Below are 20,011 nucleotides of genomic sequence, written 5' to 3'. Positions count from 1 at the left end.
GGGAAGAGAAAGGAGAGACAGTCTAGCAGGGAAGAGAAAGGAGAGACAGTCTGTAGCAGGGAAGAGAAAGGAGAGACAGTAGCAGGGAAGAGAAAGGAGAGAGTCTGTAGCAGGGAAGAGAAAGGAGAGACAGTCTGTAGTAGGGAAGAGAAAGGAGAGACAGTATGTAGCAGGGAAGAGAAAGGAGAGACAGTCTGTAGCAGGGAAGAGAAAGGAGAGACAGTCTAGCAGGGAAGAGAAAGGAGAGACAGTCTGTAGTAGGGAAGAGAAAGGAGAGACAGTCTGTAGTAGGGAAGAGAAAGGAGAGACAGTCTGTAGCAGGGAAGAGAAAGGAGAGACAGTCTGTAGTAGGGAAGAGAAATGAGAGACAGTAGCAGGGAAGAGAAAGGAGAGACAGTGTGTCGCAGGGAAGAGAAAGGAGAGATAATCTGTAGTAGGGAAGAGAAAGGAGAGACAGTCTGTAGCAGGGAAGAGGAAGGAGAGACAGTAGCAGGGAAGAGAAAGGAGAGACAGTCTGTAGCAGGGAAGAGAAAGGAGAGACAGTCTAGCAGGGAAGAGAAAGGAGAGACAGTCTGTAGTAGGGAAGAGAAAGGAGAGACAGTCTGTAGTAGGGAAGAGAAAGGAGAGACAGTCTGTAGCAGGGAAGAGAAAGGAGAGACAGTCTGTAGTAGGGAAGAGAAAGGAGAGACAGTCTGTAGCAGGGAAGAGAAAGGAGAGACAGTCTAGCAGGGAAGAGAAAGGAGAGACAGTCTGTAGCAGGGAAGAGAAAGGAGAGACAGTAGCAGGGAAGAGAAAGGAGAGAGTCTGTAGCATGGAAGAGAAAGGAGAGACAGTCTGTAGTAGGGAAGAGAAAGGAGAGACAGTATGTAGCAGGGAAGAGAAAGGAGAGACAGTCTGTAGCAGGGAAGAGAAAGGAGAGACAGTCTAGCAGGGAAGAGAAAGGAGAGACAGTCTGTAGTAGGGAAGAGAAAGGAGAGACAGTCTGTAGTAGGGAAGAGAAAGGAGAGACAGTCTGTAGCAGGGAAGAGAAAGGAGAGACAGTCTGTAGTAGGGAAGAGGAAGGAGAGACAGTCTGTAGCAGGGAAGAGAAAGGAAAGACAGTCTGTAGCAGGGAAGAGAAAGGAGAGAGTCTGTAGCAGGGAAGAGAAGACTCAGTTGGCTGTTCTAATTGCTTAAACATCCGTCCTCCCCTCCCCTTCATCTGAACTGACAGCAACAGACTTGATGGGTAAAATACTATATGGTGGAAGAAAGCTCATCACTGTATCATATAGTGGTTTATCTCAGCATTGAGATTAGATGGCAGTAGAGAGAGTATTTCCCAAGGAGGGACTGATGCCTGATCATGTGCAGTAGACATCAGGGGCAGAATTCAGAATTTATTATTGACATCAAGAACTGCTTCTACACAAACATCCGACATCTCTAGCGAACAAGCAGCAAGACACATTCTAAGAAACAAATAAGAACCATTGACAGCTTCTCTCATGCACGTTGAGCTCTACACAAATAGATTCATATGTCATTTTCAGAGAATAAAAAAGTTACTTCCAAAAACAATGTGTCCTTTTATGAAATACATACATGACAACAAAAAAAGGACATGGAAATAAAAATGTACAGTATCGTGATCGTTTTCTAGTACAATTAATTTTCTCTTTTCAAATGTAAAACACATCTTGAAATGTAAAGACACTGAAATGAGGAAATGGGTTTCAATTCCAGTCTCACATTCACATTGACATTGTTTAATGCGAAGGCAAGTTTTTTTCTATTTAATTGGTTCATTTACACTCTGAACTATGATCAGAGAAATGCATTGGCACCCTACAACCTTCCAAATGGTACACTTGGTGTTCAGGAAATCCAGAATCATAACTATTAGCCAGTGTAATCTTGTTCATTTGGCCAAATGAAAAGGCTGATATACAGTATGGTCAATTGAAAGGCAGAAGGCTATATACTGTATCTGTGTGTACATGCAAAGAAAGACACGTTGCTATCATCATAACTCAATTAATATCAAAACTGAGCTGCCAGAGAATAAGGAAATTGAAAAGACAAACATTCCGAGACATTCTGAAACAAAATGTCTCCGGTTTCTTTAAACAAAGAACAGAACGAATTGGCCCATAGACTGACGGAATAGAGGTGTGAAATAGACAGGCTACTCTCGTGTGGTCTAGTCTGGAGTCTGGACTGATTGTCCTGACAACATGAGCAGAGTTAGGGTCAAATCCATTCTATATCAGTCAATTCTAGAACTGACTTGAATTGACAGAATTGAAACAGAATTGACCCAAACCCTGTGAGGATGACAAAGTCATGCAGAGATAAAGTGTTTCTTTATAAGCTGATCCCAGATCTGTTTGTACTGCCTAGGCAATAGCCATAGGAGTTGACGGGACAGCACAAACAGATCTGGGACCAGGCTAGTTTCTTCAGACATTCCATGGACATTAGCAGCAGTTATAAAACGTAACACTGCCAATAGTTGAGAAGTCATCTCCCATAACATAAACATGTATACAGTACCTAACACTTTCCCATACTAGTGAGAAGACAACAATTGAAACCTTTTCAAAATAAACATTTTCCTACAAAAGATCTATCCAACATCCATAGAAACATCTATATCATAAAGTGTACAAAATGTTCTCATAGATTGATTTAAATACACATACATTTACTTTAAATATATTACATATTTTAAAACACATTAGAAATGTGTATATATATTGTGTATATACTGTATATTTAATATATGTGGGTAGACGAGTCAATGGAGAATGTCTTATTCCTACTCTAGCATTTACAACGCAATATTCTGAGGCAAATTTGGTCAGAGACAACATTCTGGTAGATGCCACTATGCTTCAACAATAGTGTCCCGACGAGGCCGCTCCATCTCTATTTCTCTGTTGCGTTCAATCTCTTAGACCTGATAAAGGCCATGCCATGTGTCCTCATGTGTGTGTTCAAACTCCCCTCTGTCTCAAACATCTTGTCACACACTTTACATTTGGTTTCAGGGGTCCCGTCGTCCAGGCCGTCCCCCGAGCCGGAACCCAACTGGTTCTCTCTCTGGTTCTCATCGGCAGCAACGGTTCCATTACGTCTGGCCAGCTCCCGCGGCTCCTTCTGCTTGTGGATAATGAAAAGATGTCGGGCCAGGGAGCGGGGAGAAGTGTAGCACAGACCACACTCCCTACACTGGAAGGAGGATCTGTCAGACTTGTGCTGCGGAATGTGGTCGTGGAAGGTGACGAGGTCCTCGGTGGTGAAGCTGCACACGGCACACTTGTGGACCTTGAACACGTTAACCTTGAGCTTCTTTAGGGGCTGGGTGGGTGTGGAGCCCCTGGAGCGAGAACCGGGAGGCCCCTCGTCATCCTGCTGCTTCCTCTTGGGGCTGAGGGCCTGCAGGGGGGGCGAAATAGGGACATGAGGGTTGCTGCATGTACAGATTTCCATTCAATCCAACACAGATAAACAATCTTTGCATTGCCGTGATTTTTAGAGGCAAATTCCCTCATGTTCGCAGAGATCACGTTTGTTTTAAATGCCGTAGATGTTAGCTCAAGCACAAATCACCTTTACAAATCAATGGCAGTGCACAAGCAGTTAATCTGGGTTTCTTTGAATCCTGGTCACAGTATCAGGGAGAGGAACAGCACAAACTATGGATCAGTGGGTGCAGCTGATTGGTCAGTTACTGTGCCTTGTCAGGAGGGCGGGTGCAGCTCATTGGTCAGTTACTGTACCTTGTCAGGAGGGCGGGTGCAGCTGATTGGTCAGTTACTGTACCTTGTCAGGAGGGCGGGTGCAGCTCATTGGTCAGTTATTGCACCTTGTCAGGAGGGTGGGTGCAGCTGATTGGTCAGTTACTGTACCTTGTCAGGAGGGTGGGTGCAGCTGATTGGTCAGTTACTGTACCTTGTCAGGAGGGCTGTCCTCTGTGTGAGCTGGGTCTGGCGCCATCTTCCCCTCAGCATCTTTAATGCCACCATGCATCAGCTGGATGTGTTTGTCCAGCATCACACGCTTAGTGAACGTACGGTTGGGGTCTGGACAGTGACTGTAGAGTCATACAGAGAGAGAGAGTTCTTAAAGAAGAGGCCATACACATTTGACACATTAAATGCTAACATGGTCATCACAGGAATTTGTTGCCCTGTTGAATCTGTGTAGACTGAATAGTTGTGCATCTACAATGTAGGTTCAACTCATATATTCTAGTAGCAAACGCCACAATAACCGAACCCAAAAATGTGATCCAATCCAGCATTACTCACGGACAGGAGTAGACCTTACGTAGCCCCTTGTGCTTGATCCTGTTGTGTCGACACAAGCTGTGGGAGGAGCTGAACGACTTGTCACACTGTCGGCACGGGTGCTTCTTCAGTTGCTGCATTCATAGTGGGAGAAGAAATAGAATTGAACAGTTATGGTTTTATTACGGTCACCACGGCGATAGACTGTATCACAGCAGTCTGAGGCTCTGTCACTACAGACACCCTGGTTCCACTCCAGACTGTATCACAGCAGTCTGAGGCTCTGTCACAACAGACACCCTGGTTCCACTCCAGACTGTATCACAGCAGTCTGAGGCTCTGTCACTTCAGACACCCTGGTTCCACTCCAGACTGAGGCTCTGCATCTCAGTGCTAGAGGCATCACTCCAGACTGTATCACAGCAGTCTGAGGCTCTGCATCTCAGTGCTAGAGGCATCACTCCAGACTGTATCACAGCCGGCCATGATTGGGAGTCCAATTCACCGTATCACAATTCCAGTGGGTCAGAAGTTTACATACACTAAGTTGACTGTGCCAGCTTGGAAAATTCCAGAAAATGTCATGGTTTTAAAAACTTCTAATAGGCTAATTGACATCATTTGAATCAATTGGAGGTGTACCTGTGGATGTATTTCAAGGCCTACCTTCAAACCCAGTGTCTCTTTGCTTGACATCATGGGAAAATCTAAATAAATCAGCCAAGACCTCAATTATAACAATTATACACCTCCACAAGTCTGGTTCATCCTTGGGAGCAATTTCCAAACACCTGAAGGTGCCATGTTCATCTTTAAAAACAATAATACACAAGTATAAACACCATGGGACCACGCAGCCATCATACCGCTCAGGAAGGAGACACGTTCTGTCTCCTAGAGATGAACGTACTTTGGTGCGAAAAGTGCAAATCAATCCCAGAACAACAGCAAAGGACCCTGTGAAGATGTTGGAGGAAACAGGTACAAAAGTATCTATATCCACAGTAAAACAAGTCCTATATTGACATCACCTGAAAGGCCGCTCAGCCAGGAAGAAGCCACTGCTCCAAAACCGCCATAAAAAAGCCAGACTATGGTTTGCAACTGCACATGGGGACAAAGATCGTACTTTTTGGAGAAATGTCCTCTGGTCTGATGAAACAAAAATGTAACTGTTTGGCCATAATGACCATCGTTATGTTTGGGGGAAAAACGGGGAAGCTTGCAAGCCGAAGAACACCATCCCATCCGTGAAGCACGGGGTGGCAGCACCATGTTGTGGGGGTGCTTTGCTGCAGGAGGGACTGGTGCACTTCACAAAATAGATGGCATCATGAGGTAGGAAAATTACGTGGATATATTGAAGCAACATCTCAAGACATCAGTCAAGAAGTTAAAGCTTGGACGCAAATGAGTCTTTCAAATGGACAATGACCTCCAAGCATACTTCCAAAGTTGTGGCAAAATGACTTAAGGACAACAAAGGCAAGGTATTGGAGTGGCCATCACAAAGCCCTGACCTCAATCCTATAGAAAATTTGTGGGCAGAACTGAAAAAGTGTGTGCGAGCAAGGAGGCCTACAAACCTGCCTCAGTTACACCAGCTCTGTCAGGAGGAATGGGCCAAAATTCACCCAACTTATTGTGTGAAGCTTGTGGAAGGCTACCCGAAACGTTTGACCCAAGTTAAACAATTTAAAGGCAATGCTACCAAATACTAATTGAGTGTATGTAAACTTCTGACCCACTGGGAATGTGATGAAAGAATTAAAGCTGAAATAAATCAATCTCTCTACTATTATTCTGACATTTCACATTCTTAAAATAAAGTGGTGATCCTAACTGACCTAAGACAGGGAATTTTTACTAGGATTAAATGTCAGGATTTGTGGAAAAACTGAGTTTAAATGTATTTGGCTAAGGTGTATGTAAACTTCTGACTTCAACTGTACACATGTACTACGGGGTATTGGCTCAGGGTTGATTTGGGATTCAAACTAGGACTACACGCTACCTTGCCATGCTCCTGCCTGACGTGGGCTACGAACACCTCTCTCTGGATGAAGAGACGGTCACAGTCTCCACATGTCCAGCCAGGGGCAGGTGGCTTCTGGGGGGCTGAGGTAGGGGTGATCTGGGCCTTTTTCAGGGGGGTAGTTGGGGCATTCTTGTCCACCCTGTCCAGACCATTGGTGTTGGTGTTGGGGCTGGAACTGAGGGGCAGGTTGATACCCAGGTTGGGGGGACCCTCGATGGTCTTTAAGGTGCCATGCATCGTCTACACAGGGATGACAAACAGCTCCGGTAACAGGCATATTAACTATTCATACAGACTGCACAAGGACAATGACTTAGAATTATCACTTGCTGATTAGGATTATACACAAATATATTTCAAGTGCTTGTCATTACATTGTAGTAGATTTTGAATAATTTTCTGAAAAATAGAAGTGCGTGTTATAAGTTTTTATAAGTTAAATAAGTTATTTGTTCACATCGACCACAAGAGAAGAAGATATTTCCCCCTTCCTACCTTGATGTGGTCCAACATGAGCTGTTTCTGGGCGTAGTGCATGGAACAGTCTGGGCATTTGAAGACAGACACCTTCTGGCTGGCTATGTGTTGATCGAAGTGTGACTGAAGCAGTGTCTGCTGGGTAAACACTGTGTCACACATGGAACACTTGTAGATCAACCTGGAAGACAACAAAAAATAATGTTTTAACAACATATTCCACTCTGAGAGACATGTGGCTTGATAAAAATGAATGAGTTTCATTAAATCGTGTATACAGAAAAGGAATAAAATCAATGTCATCTAATAACAATTATTTTTTTCAATTGTACTAATGCATTGTATACGACAACAGTACCTACACTTAATAATGTTAATGTCCATAATAGGAGTTAATGATTTACTTAAAAACAATCCGTCAGTTCAAAAGGTATATCACAGAACCTGGCAGCACACTGTCTGTTCTGTTCTGTTCTGTTCTGTTCTGTTCTGTTCTGTTCTGTTCTGTTCTGTTCTGTTCTGTTCTGTTCTGTTCTGTTCTGTTCTGTTCTGTTCTGTTCTGTTCTGTCCTGTCCTGTCCTGTCCTGTCCTGTCCTGTCCTGTCCTGTCCTGTCCTGTCCTGTCCTGTCCTGTCCTGTCCTGTCCTGTCCTGTCCTGTCCTGTCCTGTCCTGTCCTGTCCTGTCCTGTCTGTCTGTCTGTCTGTCTGTCTGTCTGTCTGTCTGTCTGTCTGTCTGTCTGTCTGTCTGTCTGTCTGTCTGTCTGTCTGTGAGACCACCTGGCACCTGCTCCTGAACAGGTTCAGTCATCAGTGTGTGTGTGTGTTCATTAGAGTGTGTTGACGGTGTTAGGAAAAGGTCAGGGTGCTGGAAAAACACTCAGTTAAAGCTACTGTGTCTAATAACATTAAACGCAAACCCATTCAACGTTGAAAATGAAGACGGTTCTGACAGGAACATGACTTGGATATGGATATCGGATAACTTTCCCTCATTAAAGCAGAATGAATTTGTGTTAAACAACTGAGGATGTTGGTGTCACCTTTCCAATCAGTGATAGAACAGCATACAGTAGAATAGAACAATAAGATCGTATATTCTATTAAATAGAAGACAAAGGTCTTCAACATAGAACGAAAACTTTCTAGGATAATATTAAGTTTAGATAAATACTTTACTTTACTAGACTAGACTAGACTAGACTAGACTATACTAGATCACATGAATAATGGGTTGTGAGAATCTGAAGAAACTTACTTGGGCTCTCCTATCTTGACCCCAGGGTGCTGTGTGCGTGCGTGTGAGTGTGTGCCAGGAGCAGACTTGAAGGCCATGGGGCAGATGGGACACTTGTAAAAGATCTCACAGTGAGAGCTCTGGATGTGAGTCTTCAGAGCAGCCACGTCAGAGTAGATGACGCTACAGTGCACACAGCTGGAGAGAGAGAGAGGGGGGGGGGGGGGGGGGGGGGGGGAAGAAAAACATACATACAGTGAGAACCAGAATTCATTGGACAGTGACTATTTTTCTGTTATTTTGGTTCTGTACTTTGAGTTTGAAAGGATACAATGACAATGAGGGTGAAGTGCAGACTGTCAGCTTTAATTTGAGGGTATTTTCATACATATCGGATGAAACGTTTAGGATTTATAGAAGCTTTTGTACATGGTCCCCCCCATTTTCGAGCATCAAAAAACATTGGACAGTTTAACATAATGCAGAATAAAGTAATCATTGTAAATATTTGGTCGCACATCACCAGACGCTGGGTATCTTCCCTGGTGATGCTCTGCCAGGCCTGTACTGCAGCCATCTTCAGTTCCTACTTGTTTCGGGGACTTATTGCCTTCAGACTCCTCTTCAGCATGTAAAATGCATGTTCAATTGGATTCAGATCCGGTGATTGACTCGGCCAGTCAAGGATTTTCCACTTTTTGGCCATCAAAAACCCCTTCGTTGTTCTAGCAGTATGTTTAGGGTCATTGTCTTGTTGCATGATGAAGTGCTGTCCAATGAGTTTGAAGGCATTTGGTTTTATCTGAGCAGATAAAATAGACTTCAGAATTAATTGTTCTACTTCTGTCTACAGTCACATCATCGATGAAGACAAGTGAGCCTGTTTCCCTGGCAGCCATAGTCTGGTTCCCTTGCAGCCATAGCCTGTTTCCCTAGCAGCCATAGCCTGTTTCCCTAGCAGCCATAGCCTGTTCCCCTAGCAGCCATGAGAGTGTTTTTGATCTGTTGGGCTGTTGTCAAGGGGGTTTTCTTCACCATGGTGAGTATTCTCCGGTCATACAGTGGTCTTCCTCAATCTACCGGGTCTTTTGACATAATTGAGTTCACCGGTAGTTTTTTTCTCGTTAATGATGAACCAAACTGTTGACTTGGGCGTGCCCAGGGTTTTTTCAATGTTCCTGATTGATTGATGTTCATTTCTGAGCCTTATGGCGGCCAGCTTCATTTGCATCGACACTGCTGTCTTCCTCATGTTGTCACACCCCAACAACAACCTCCAAAGGCAACAGCAAAGTCTAGAATCAATACTATTCATCAACAGCTCTCCTGCATTCACTAACGACACAAATGAATACACCTGCCTAACGATACACATCTGTGAAGCCAATTCAACAAATACTTGTAGTACCTTAAACTGGGGGAGACTATGTACAAAAGGTGCTGTCATTTGTAAATGGTTCATCCGATATGTATGAAAATACCCTCAAATTATAGCTGACAGTCTGCACATCACCCTCATTGTATTCTTTCAAACTCAAAGTGCTAGAGTACAGAACCAAAATAACAAAATAAGTATGGTGCTCACTGTATATATATACAGTGCCTTGCGAAAGTATTCGGCCCCCTTGAACTTTGCGACCTTTTGCCACATTTCAGGCTTCAAACATAAAGATATAAAACTGTATTTTTTTGTGAAGAATCAACAACAAGTGGGACACAATCATGAAGTGGAACGACATTTATTGGATATTTCAAACTTTTTTAACAAATCAAAAACTGAAATATTGGGCGTGCAAAATTATTCAGCCCCCTTAAGTTAATACTTTGTAGCGCCACCTTTTGCTGCGATTACAGCTGTAAGTCGCTTGGGGTATGTCTCTATCAGTTTTGCACATCGAGAGACTGAAATGTTTTCCCATTCCTCCTTGCAAAACAGCTCGAGCTCAGTGAGTTTGGATGGAGAGCATTTGTGAACAGCAGTTTTCAGTTCTTTCCACAAATTCTCGATTGGATTCAGGTCTGGACTTTGACTTGGCCATTCTAACACCTGGATATGTTTATTTTTGAACCATTCCATTGTAGATTTTGCTTTATGTTTTGGATCGTTGTCTTGTTGGAAGACAAATCTCCGTCCCAGTCTCAGGTCTTTTGCAGACTCCATCAGGTTTTCTTCCAGAATGGTCCTGTATTTGGCTCCATCCATCTTCCCATCAATTTTAACCATCTTCCCTGTCCCTGCTGAAGAAAAGCAGGCCCAAACCATGATGCTGCCACCACCATGTTTGACAGTGGGGATGGTGTGTTGCTTTTACGCCAAACATAACGTTTTGCATTGTTGCCAAAAAGTTCAATTTTGGTTTCATCTGACCAGAGCACCTTCTTCCACATGTTTGGTGTGTCTCCCAGGTGGCTTGTGGCAAACTTTAAACAACACTTTTTATGGATATCTTTAAGAAATGGCTTTCTTCTTGCCACTCTTCCATAAAGGCCAGATTTGTGCAATATACGACTGATTGTTGTCCTATGGACAGAGTCTCCCACCTCAGCTGTAGATCTCTGCAGTTCATCCAGAGTGATCATGGGCCTCTTGGCTGCATCTCTGATCAGTCTTCTCCTTCTATGAGCTGAAAGTTTAGAGGGACGGCCAGGTCTTGGTAGATTTGCAGTGGTCTGATACTCCTTCCATTTCAATATTATCGCTTGCACAGTGCTCCTTGGGATGTTTAAAGCTTGGGAATTATTTTTGTATCCAAATCCGGCTTTAAACTTATTCACAACAGTATCTCGGACCTGCCTGGTGTGTTCATTGTTCTTCATGATGCTCTCTGCGCTTTTAACGGACCTCTGAGACTATCACAGTGCAGGTGCATTTATACGGAGACTTGATTACACACAGGTGGATTGTATTTATCATCATTAGTCATTTCGGTCAACATTGGATCATTCAGAGATCCTCACTGAACTTCTGGAGATAGTTTGCTGCACTGAAAGTAAAGGGGCTGAATAATTTTGCACGCCCAATTTTTCAGATTTTGATTTGTTAAAAAAGTTTGAAATATCCAATAAATGTCGTTCCACTTCATGATTGTGTCCCACTTGTTGTTGATTCTTCACAAAAAAATACAGTTTTATATCTTTATGTTTGAAGCCTGAAATGTGGCAAAAGGTCGCAAAGTTCAAGGGGGCCGAATACTTTCGCAAGGCACTGTATATAAAACAAAAATATACAGGACCTTTTAACTCAACACTTTGGATGATTTTGATACTCAATGCAAGTTACAAAATCAACTGACATTGTAATTACTGTGATTAGCAAGCGGCACATTGATAGGTGAAATAAATAATTTTCAGTGTGGAGACTTAAAGGTGACATTATCAAAGAACTACAGTATTGCCTCTTCCAAGTGTGCACCCTCCACATTGGGAAGAGCCGATATTGGGGGTCTCGCTGCTGTTGATTTCTGCAGGAAGAAAGTTGCCTTTCTGTATGGCGTCATATTGCTACGTCTACCTGAGTGAGTGGACCTTTTAAACAAAAGTCATCTGACTGCTCCTAAAGAAAATCTCCAGAGAAGAAGGGGAACCATGGTAACAAGCTAGACAGAAGTGTTTCCTGTTCAGGCAGGAAGCAATGTCAGACTGACCGGTAGCCCACCCTGCGGGTGTAGTGCAGACAGTTCCTGGTCACATGGGACTGGAAGTGGATTGAGCGGCAGATAGCCCCACACTCAGGGCAGATGTAGGGAGACTTGTGCTGGTGGATCCGTTGGTGCGATGCAAAGCTGCATACATTAGGTAGTAGCATTTGGCAGATTGTGCAGGTTTTCTACAGACGTAAACAGAGACAGAAATTTCACAAAACGGTATTATAATTCTCTAGGAGGAATGCAATCTTTGAGAGTTGGTTCAATAATGGAGTTAAATTAACAAAAAACATTTGACAATTTATAAAGGGATGATATGATGAAAAAACACAATGCCATTAAAGGTGGCATCTGCAGTACAGGGAAACAGCGCCACTGGCCGCCCCACCACCTTTGTTATTGTCGTTGTTGCTAAGCTGAGGAGCGTTGTGCAGCATGGTGAGAACGAGGCAGTACATATTAAGCTCTTCTGTCGAGGCGTGCAATGATGTCGGGGGGGGGGGGAGGGGGACACAGCATTCTCTGTTTGCAGTAACTTCTTTGTTGTAATATCACAGATGGACGTGGTTCATTTACCATAAAGGATTCCAGCTTTAATATATATATATATATATATATTTTTATTTGATTTTTTATTATATATTATTCAAAAGGGAGTGTTGATTAGAAGTGGTGACACAGTGGGTGTGACTCACAGAAATACACAATAGACAAGGGAAGTTTAAAAAGAGCAAGAAAACAATCACTCAACACCCGCTTATAGACATAGACACAGTAACCACACATACACACCTGTCCGCTGGACTCTGGCGCCTGCTGATAGTGCATCGCTAGAGAGTTCTCATCCAGGAACACCTCACTGCACTCTAAACACTTCAGACTGGTTCTGCAGAGCCGGGACACATCCTCATCCAGGGGCATGGCAGCAACCGGAGGGGCGTTGGAGGGGGCACAGATCACCGCTGCCTGGGCCTGAGTACCAGCACCCTTCCCTAGGAAGTGGCCGGTGGAGCTGTAGGTAGATCCAGTGGTGGTGGTGGAGGATAGCGGAGGTGATGTAGTGATCATCTGGTCTGTAGGGATGGGCTTGAGGATGAGGTGGGAACACTGCATAACCACCCCTTTGAGGAGAAGAGAAGAAGAGACGAGGTTAGAAGACGAGAGGAGAGGAGACAAAAGGAGAGGAGAGAAGACAAGAGGAGAGGAGACAAAAGGAGAGGAGAGAAGACAAGAGGAGGAGACAAAAGGAGAGGAGAGAAGACAAGAGGAGAGGAGACAAAAGGAGAGGAGAGAAGACAAGAGGAGAAGAAAAGAGGAAAGGACAAGAGGAGATAAGAGGTTTTTATTAGTCTCAATTTAGAAGCATTGCAGAGTATCAACGGCAGTGAACGCTTTAGGCATTTCATGTATGAAGAAAAGTCACCTTTGTCTTTGTGTCCCCGGGCGTGGGAGAGCAGACTGCACTTGTTGTAGAAGACCAGGTTCTTGACACAGTGGTTGCAGGTGACCTCGATGCGGACACTGCGGCGGTCGTAATGCTGGCTCAGGCTTCTCTCCAGGGCAAACGAGTCACCGCACTCCAGGCACCTGTAAATAATAATATAAATGAATATACATTCATTCGAACATGTATATTATATACACTGCATTTCAAGAAGCCCAAGGACACTGTATACATTTTTTTTAGGAAGAAACAGTTAAAATGCTATATAGCTAGCTAGCATTTTACCTATAGCCGCGGGAGGGTAGGGAGATACAGGCGGCCGAGGGGGGGCTGAGGTTGGGGACGTAGACTGGGACGGGGTTGATGCTGCTCAGGACCTTATTGAAGGCCTCCACTACAGAACTCTGAGAGCTGGCTAACACCTGGACTCTAGAGACACCCTTCTTCTGGGCCTGGGCAGCCAGCAGGGCTTGCTTCACCGGCTGCTGCCCCTGGGGCTTGGAGCTGGACAGCACCTGGTGAAACGAACAGACATTCAAGGAGTTACTGAATGAAATGTTAGGGATTTATTGTTGTTATTATTACTCATGTTCCTCATGTTTATTTCTATTGAGTTATTCATTTATTATAATTATTCCTCATGTTTATTTCATTATTACTGTATGACGTTATATTTTGTTGTCTATAGCGTGTTAGCATAGAAGATTAGTTCTGATGTACAGAATGAGGTATCTTAAGAAACCAAACCTGGTGGAGCTCAGACACGGAGGTGGTCTTGGTCAGGGGGAGTAGGTTGAGGTTGGTGAGGTGGACAGTCTTTGGCACGGTGAGTTTGGCGTTTGCCAGGCTGGATGCGGGCACCATGACGGTCTGCTGTTGTTGTTGATGATGGATGGCGTTGGCAGCTTTGAGGATGGCACTGCTGGCACTCTGTACCGACGCAGCGGGGATCACTGTGGCTTTGACCATGGTGTTGTTGGCCAGCTTTAGGTTAATGACCTGAATAGGGGGAGGAGAGGATGGGAAATACAATTGTATTTGTCATATGTAGCCTAACAGTGAAATGCTTACTTATGGGTTCATTTTCAACAATGCAGAGTTAAAGAAAGTCACACCAGGAATAAACACACAGTGAATAATGCATAACAATACAATAAAAATAACATGGCTTGGCCTCCCGGGTGGCACAGTGGTTAAGGGCGCTGTACTGCAGCGCCAGCTGTGCCATCAGAGACTCTGGGTTCGCGCCCAGGCTCTGTCGTAACCGGCCGCGAGGTCCGTGGGGCGACGCACAATTGGCCTAGCGTCGCCTGGGTTAGGGAGGGGTTGGCCGGTAGGGATATCCTTGTCTCATCGCGCACCAGCGACTCCTGTGGCGGGCCGGGCCGGGCGCAGTGCGCGCTAACCAAGGTTGCCAGGTGCACAGTGTTTCCTCCGACACATTGGTGCGGCTGGCTTCCGGGTTGGATGCGCGCTGTGTTAAGAAGCAGTGTGGCTTGGTTGGGTTGTGTATCTGAGGATGCATGACTTTCAACCTTCGTCTCTCCCGAGCCCGTACGGGAGTTGTAGCGATGAGACAAGATAGTAGCTACTAAAAACAATCGGATACCACGAAATTGGGGTAAAAATTCAAAAAATAATAATAAATAAATAAATAACATGGCTATATACAGGGAGTACCGAGTGGATGTGCAGGGTAAGAGGTAATTGACGTACACTACCGTTCAAAGGTTTGGTGTCACTTAGAAATGTCCTTGTTTTCCATGAAAACATACATGAAATTAGTTGCAAAATGAATAGGAAATATAGTCAAAAGGAGATCCTGGATGGCAAGGGACCCTGGGTACAGCCGTGAGAGTACCCAATGTATTGGGGGGAGTGTGGCTAAGTCAGGTAGGAGACCTGAGCCAACTCCCCGTGCTTACCGTGGAGAGAGAGGGACCGGGCAGGCACTGTGTTATGCCGTGAGGCGCATTGTTTCCCCGGTCCGCAGGCATAGCCCGGTGCATGGTGTCCCCGGGTTCACCAGCACAGTCCAGTGCAGGCTATTCCACCTCGCCGCACTGGCCTGGCTACGGGGAGCATCCAGTCCAGGTAGGGTTGGGCAGGCTCGGTGCTTGAGACCTCCAGTGGGCCTTCACGGTCTATCCGGTGCCACCTCCAAGCACCAGCCCTCCGGTGGCAGCAATATTAACACGTACCACGCTGCGCATTGGTTCTCCGATCCTTCCTACTACTCCTCTTCGTCAGAAGAGGAGGAGGACAATCGTTACAGCACCTCTACAAACTATCCCTAACTGTGCATTTGCATTCTCTCAATATTCTGAAAGAAAATTCATAGACCTACAGTCAGTGTCCAGATTACAGTTTCCATTTAATGATGAGTGAGAAAGTTACAGACGCACAAATGTCATACCCCCCAAAAATGCAAACCTCCCCTGTTATTGTAATGGCGAGGGGTATGATATTGGTGCATCTATAACTTCTCGCACATCATTTTTAACGATTCATTCAGGATTATCCGTAATCATGGTAGCATCCACATTAATGTAGAAGTGTTTATAAGTGCTTGATGTAGTCATTATTGTGCTATACATATGGGACCAAATACTTCACTTTTTACTACTTTAATAAACATTTAAGTGAATTTGTCCCAATAATTTTGCTCCCCTAAAATAGGGGGACTACTGTATGTACAAAAAGTGATATAATTTCTAAACTGTTCACCCGATATGGATGAAAATACCCTCAAATTAAATCTGACAGTCTGCATTTTAACATCATAGTCATTGTTTGATTTCAAATCCAAACTGCTGGAGTGCAGAGACAAAACTAAACAAAATTGTCCCAATACTTACAGAGGGCCGTACAAAGAAAAAGGTTGGTTACCTGGGAACCCGCCGTCTTGACTGCCGACACAGGGAGGAAAGCAGTGGCCACAGGTTTGATGGTCATCTGCTTGTTGATCTCCATGGCAACACCTGGGGTGGTGGTGGGCAGGGAGGAGGTCCGCGTCGAGTTCGGGGAGGACAGGAAGGAGGAGACCATGATGGAAGACCCTCTCTTCAGGCGTTCAGGGTCTGACTCTACCTGGGCCAACGGCAGCACTCTGGTGACGGTGCGTTTGATCTGGCCAGAGGAAGTCTTAATGGTTTTGATCCGGACCTTTGGGATGACGGGTGTGGACGGGGAGGAGGAGGGGGAACCAGAGCCTCTACTGCTGTCCTCGCTGGTGGTTGGGCTGCCGGGGCCCTCTGGCTGTTTGGACTGCAGCCTCCTGGCCACCTAGGATAGGATAGAATAGGATAGGATGAACTTTTTTGTCCCCGGGCGGAAATTTGTCTGGGACTAATGGAGCATCTAACCGTTCCTAGAGGTTAGTCTCAGACACATAGTACTGACGTATACAAGTACAGTAAAACATTTACACACTTGACTTATATACAATCCATACCTCCAGAGCTGATGGGGACTCCTGGTCTGGGGGCTTCTCCGGGACCAGGTCCCTGGGGCTCTCCCTCTCCTTGGCCTCCTTGGGTGCTTCCCTCTGGGTGTGGATGTCAGGGATGGTGGTAAATGAGTCTCTCTCGGTGGTAGGGGGGGACTCAGAGACTACAGAGTTAATGGTGTCTGATACTGTGGCTTTCTTAGCACTGAGAGCTGCAATAGCAGCAATGCAGGAGGAAAGTTTGGCTGATGAATTGGCTTGTTTGGCCTGCGAGAGACTGGTGGACACAGCCTGGACACAGTGCTCCCCAGCCTCCCTCCCTGACCCCTCCTGGGTGCGAGGGGCCGTTGTCTCTTTGGCTTTCTCTTCTTCAAGTTTCCTTGATTTAGAGGAGTCGTAAAGGTTCAGACTAACGGTGACCAAAGTCTTGTTGTTTTTATCAGGTTTTGATTTGTCGCAGTCTCCATTGGACCTGTTCGCAGGTTTGGCCGTGCTATGGGAGTCTGCCAGTACGGCTTTGGTGGTCAGCTCCTCCTCTCTCTTGGCAGGTGGTTCTGTCAGAGGGTTTGTCCTAAAAAATGGCAGGGCGCTCTGCTTGACCCTGTCCAGAGAGTCATCAACTTCAATCTTATCGTCATCGTCAAACTCCTCAGCGCTGGAAATGGGACTGAACTGGTTAAAAGTAGAGTGGGAGATGAAGTTGGAGGTGATAGCTAATCCATGATGAGCCTCCACATCTCTCAGAGCCTTTTCGGCTCCGTTGTTCTTACTGTACCGGTCGTTAGGTGACATTGACAGGTACCCGTTATGAAGCCCATTGTGGTTCACCATGGTGGTGGGGTCAGCCTGAACCACCTCCTCTGGTCGTGTTTGTTCTTCACCGCCGGCGTCCATTTTGTGGACATTCTTGACGATGACGCTGACGCCCACGTCTGGAGCTCCAGAGGGGGTGTGTGCCTCGTCCTCGTGGGGGACGCTTGGGTGTTTGAGCTGGCCATCATGAGGGTCCTCGTGGGGGACGCTGGGGTGTTTCAGCTGGCCATCGTGGGGTTCCTCGTGGCCTGACTCTATGGCTGTCTTCGGGTCCACCATGTCTGGGATGTCAAAGGCTGCTAGGAGGTCGTCAAAGTCTGGGGTCTTCATATCTCCCATGTTTTTGATGTGATGATGCAAGAACCTGGAAGAGATATAACGAAAAAAAATACAACTAGTTAGCTAGTACACAAATTAATACACAAACTCATTAAATCTGAATAATATTGTCAAGACACAAAAGAAGGGTGAGAAGAACGATTAAGCCTCCAGATTCTACCCATAATGCCATTGGAGTGCTAATGTAACAAAGTCAAAAAAAAGAAAAAAAAAATGGCGGACGGAAGACAGGGTGGTGCGGCATGTGCCGCTTCTCATTCGAATGCTGTAATTTTATCTAAACCATCAGGTGTACGCCGATCCCAGCTAAGTAACTCATGCAAAGAGTTAAAGCGCAATTATGTGTTTTATCTCCAGTACTCTGCCATGATTGTCAGTTATGTAGCTGCTCTACTGATAATCTCAGTGCGTCCTTGCTGGGATGACACAATCAGTCTACTACCGGAGAATATCAAAACCAAACACATTGGTTCACCGTTCCACGGGAGCGGACAGTACACAGCATACCATAATGTTCTGAATAATGGCCAAGTCTACCTCGCTCCTTATTCTACTGAACCGCTTAGGCGTAACAAACACAAGTCCAACATTTATCGGAAACTGTTAAACTACCTGTTCACTACCCTCCTGCTCTCCGGGGATGTACAACTCAATCCTGGGCCCAATATCACCGAGCCAGTGATACGCACCGGAGTGGAGAGCGGTGGATGGCCTCGTCCACTGGTCGTCGCCGCTGTGGAGGTGGGTGAGTGCTATGGTCCTATGGTTTCTCTCGACTCACCCGGCTCCAGGATAGATTTTGACTCTTCAAACATACCAGAGTCGTTATATGCGATCTCTGACTCTGTTTCTGGTACGCAAGCTATTTTAATTAGTTCCCCGCATCCAGTGCAGGCGGGAGGGATTGTTAATTGCGCTACCGAACTGCCCCTAATCAAAACGGCCTAAACCCAGCCGTCAGAAAACACAGAAAATTTAACTTTTTTCAATGTGTCAATCACTCTCGAGTCATCTGGGACCCACGAGCTAAGCCCAAGGGACTATTAGGGGGGCACTTGAACATTCGTAGTGTCATTCCAAAAAGTGATCAAATTCAACATCTACTCACAGACTCCAACCTTGACTTTCTCTGCCTCTCAGAGACATGGCTCCATAAATTGGCTCCATATGCTGCTTTGATTGTGCCTGGCTACAATGTTTTCAGGAGAGACAGGATTGAAGGAAGAGGAGGGGGTGTGATGATTTACATTAAAGAACATATCCGATGTAAACAAATTGAGTGGTCATGTGATAATGAACTAGAATGTATCGGCCTGAACGTTACACTGTCTCCCCAAATGTCTTTTACCCTCATTGGAATGTAAAGGCCACCTTCCACCAAAAGTGTGTTTTTTGATCAGTTTAATACCATGCTTAGGGAATGTGATTTTGGGAAAGAGGTCATCTTAATGGGAGATTTTAAAATTAATTATGAAGACAAGTGTTGTAGGAAAACCCTCAAACAGATCACTAATACCTTTGACCTTACACAGCTAGTTAAAGGGCCAACCAGGGTGACTTGTTGCTCTAAAACACAGATTGATTTGGTGTTCAGTAATAAACCAGAGAGAGTGACTAAATCATTCAATATGGTTACTGGGCTATCTGATCATAATCTGACACTTCTAGCCAGAAAGCTGTCTAAGAGCAGGTTTAACCTCTCTACTGTTAGAAAGCCGGATCAACTCAGAATACCTAAGAGTGAATTAAACTATTTTGAAAAAGCAATTAAGGGAATAAACTGGAATGATCTCTTGTCCTATACAGACGTGGAAGCTGACAGTCAGGTTGTTCTATCCACAATCCAGACTACAATAAATGGCTTCCTAAAGAAAATCAAATCCAAACCTGGCCAAAAGAGCACTCTTCCTTGGCTAAATGGAGAAATCTGGAAATTGATGAAAGAACGAGATTATGCTCTAAAAATAGCCCTAAAATCTAAATTAGAGCATGACAGACGTAGGTTTACCATGTTGAGAAATAAGGTGATGAAAGAAATTAGACAGGCCAAGGCAAACTTCTTTATTAACATAATTGGTGAAGCAAAGGGAAATTCTAAATTGATATGGGAGAATCTAAAAAAGTTAACAGGGAAAGACCATAGTAACACTGCAAAAAGACTAGAAATCATGGTGAATAACAATCTAACACAGGATGCAGTCGAAATAGCAATAGCCTTCAATTCCTACTTTATTGACTCTGTCAGGGCACTGACACAGAACCCCTCCACTTGTTTCCTGGGCCCAGTGCTAGTGAATGACA

General features: G+C 45.0%; 1 protein-coding gene across 3 annotated transcripts in view; it reads right to left on the bottom strand.

Moving 5' to 3' along the window:
- Positions 1 to 1,366: 1,366 nt before the first annotated feature.
- Positions 1,367 to 20,011, bottom strand: part of LOC139422698 (zinc finger protein 532) — a 40,085-nt gene continuing 21,440 nt past the window's right edge. For all 3 annotated transcript variants that reach the window (XM_071173923.1, XM_071173922.1, XM_071173924.1), the window contains 13 exons: positions 16,565 to 17,735; positions 16,000 to 16,395; positions 13,858 to 14,109; positions 13,396 to 13,625; positions 13,090 to 13,253; positions 12,459 to 12,787; positions 11,667 to 11,848; positions 8,044 to 8,220; positions 6,808 to 6,970; positions 6,289 to 6,552; positions 4,296 to 4,408; positions 3,937 to 4,078; positions 1,367 to 3,420 (listed from right to left, as the gene is read on the bottom strand). In XM_071173923.1, the coding sequence (XP_071030024.1) occupies positions 2,911 to 3,420; positions 3,937 to 4,078; positions 4,296 to 4,408; positions 6,289 to 6,552; positions 6,808 to 6,970; positions 8,044 to 8,220; positions 11,667 to 11,848; positions 12,459 to 12,787; positions 13,090 to 13,253; positions 13,396 to 13,625; positions 13,858 to 14,109; positions 16,000 to 16,395; positions 16,565 to 17,735 (4,093 nt within the window). In that variant the 3' untranslated portion in view covers positions 1,367 to 2,910. The remainder of the gene's footprint in view (positions 3,421 to 3,936; positions 4,079 to 4,295; positions 4,409 to 6,288; positions 6,553 to 6,807; positions 6,971 to 8,043; positions 8,221 to 11,666; positions 11,849 to 12,458; positions 12,788 to 13,089; positions 13,254 to 13,395; positions 13,626 to 13,857; positions 14,110 to 15,999; positions 16,396 to 16,564; positions 17,736 to 20,011) is intronic.

Source organism: Oncorhynchus clarkii, chromosome 12, assembly GCF_045791955.1.
Source record: "Oncorhynchus clarkii lewisi isolate Uvic-CL-2024 chromosome 12, UVic_Ocla_1.0, whole genome shotgun sequence".
NCBI lineage: Eukaryota > Metazoa > Chordata > Actinopteri > Salmoniformes > Salmonidae > Oncorhynchus > Oncorhynchus clarkii.
Note: the sequence above shows the minus strand (reverse complement) of the source record. Positions and strands in the feature narration are given on the sequence as shown.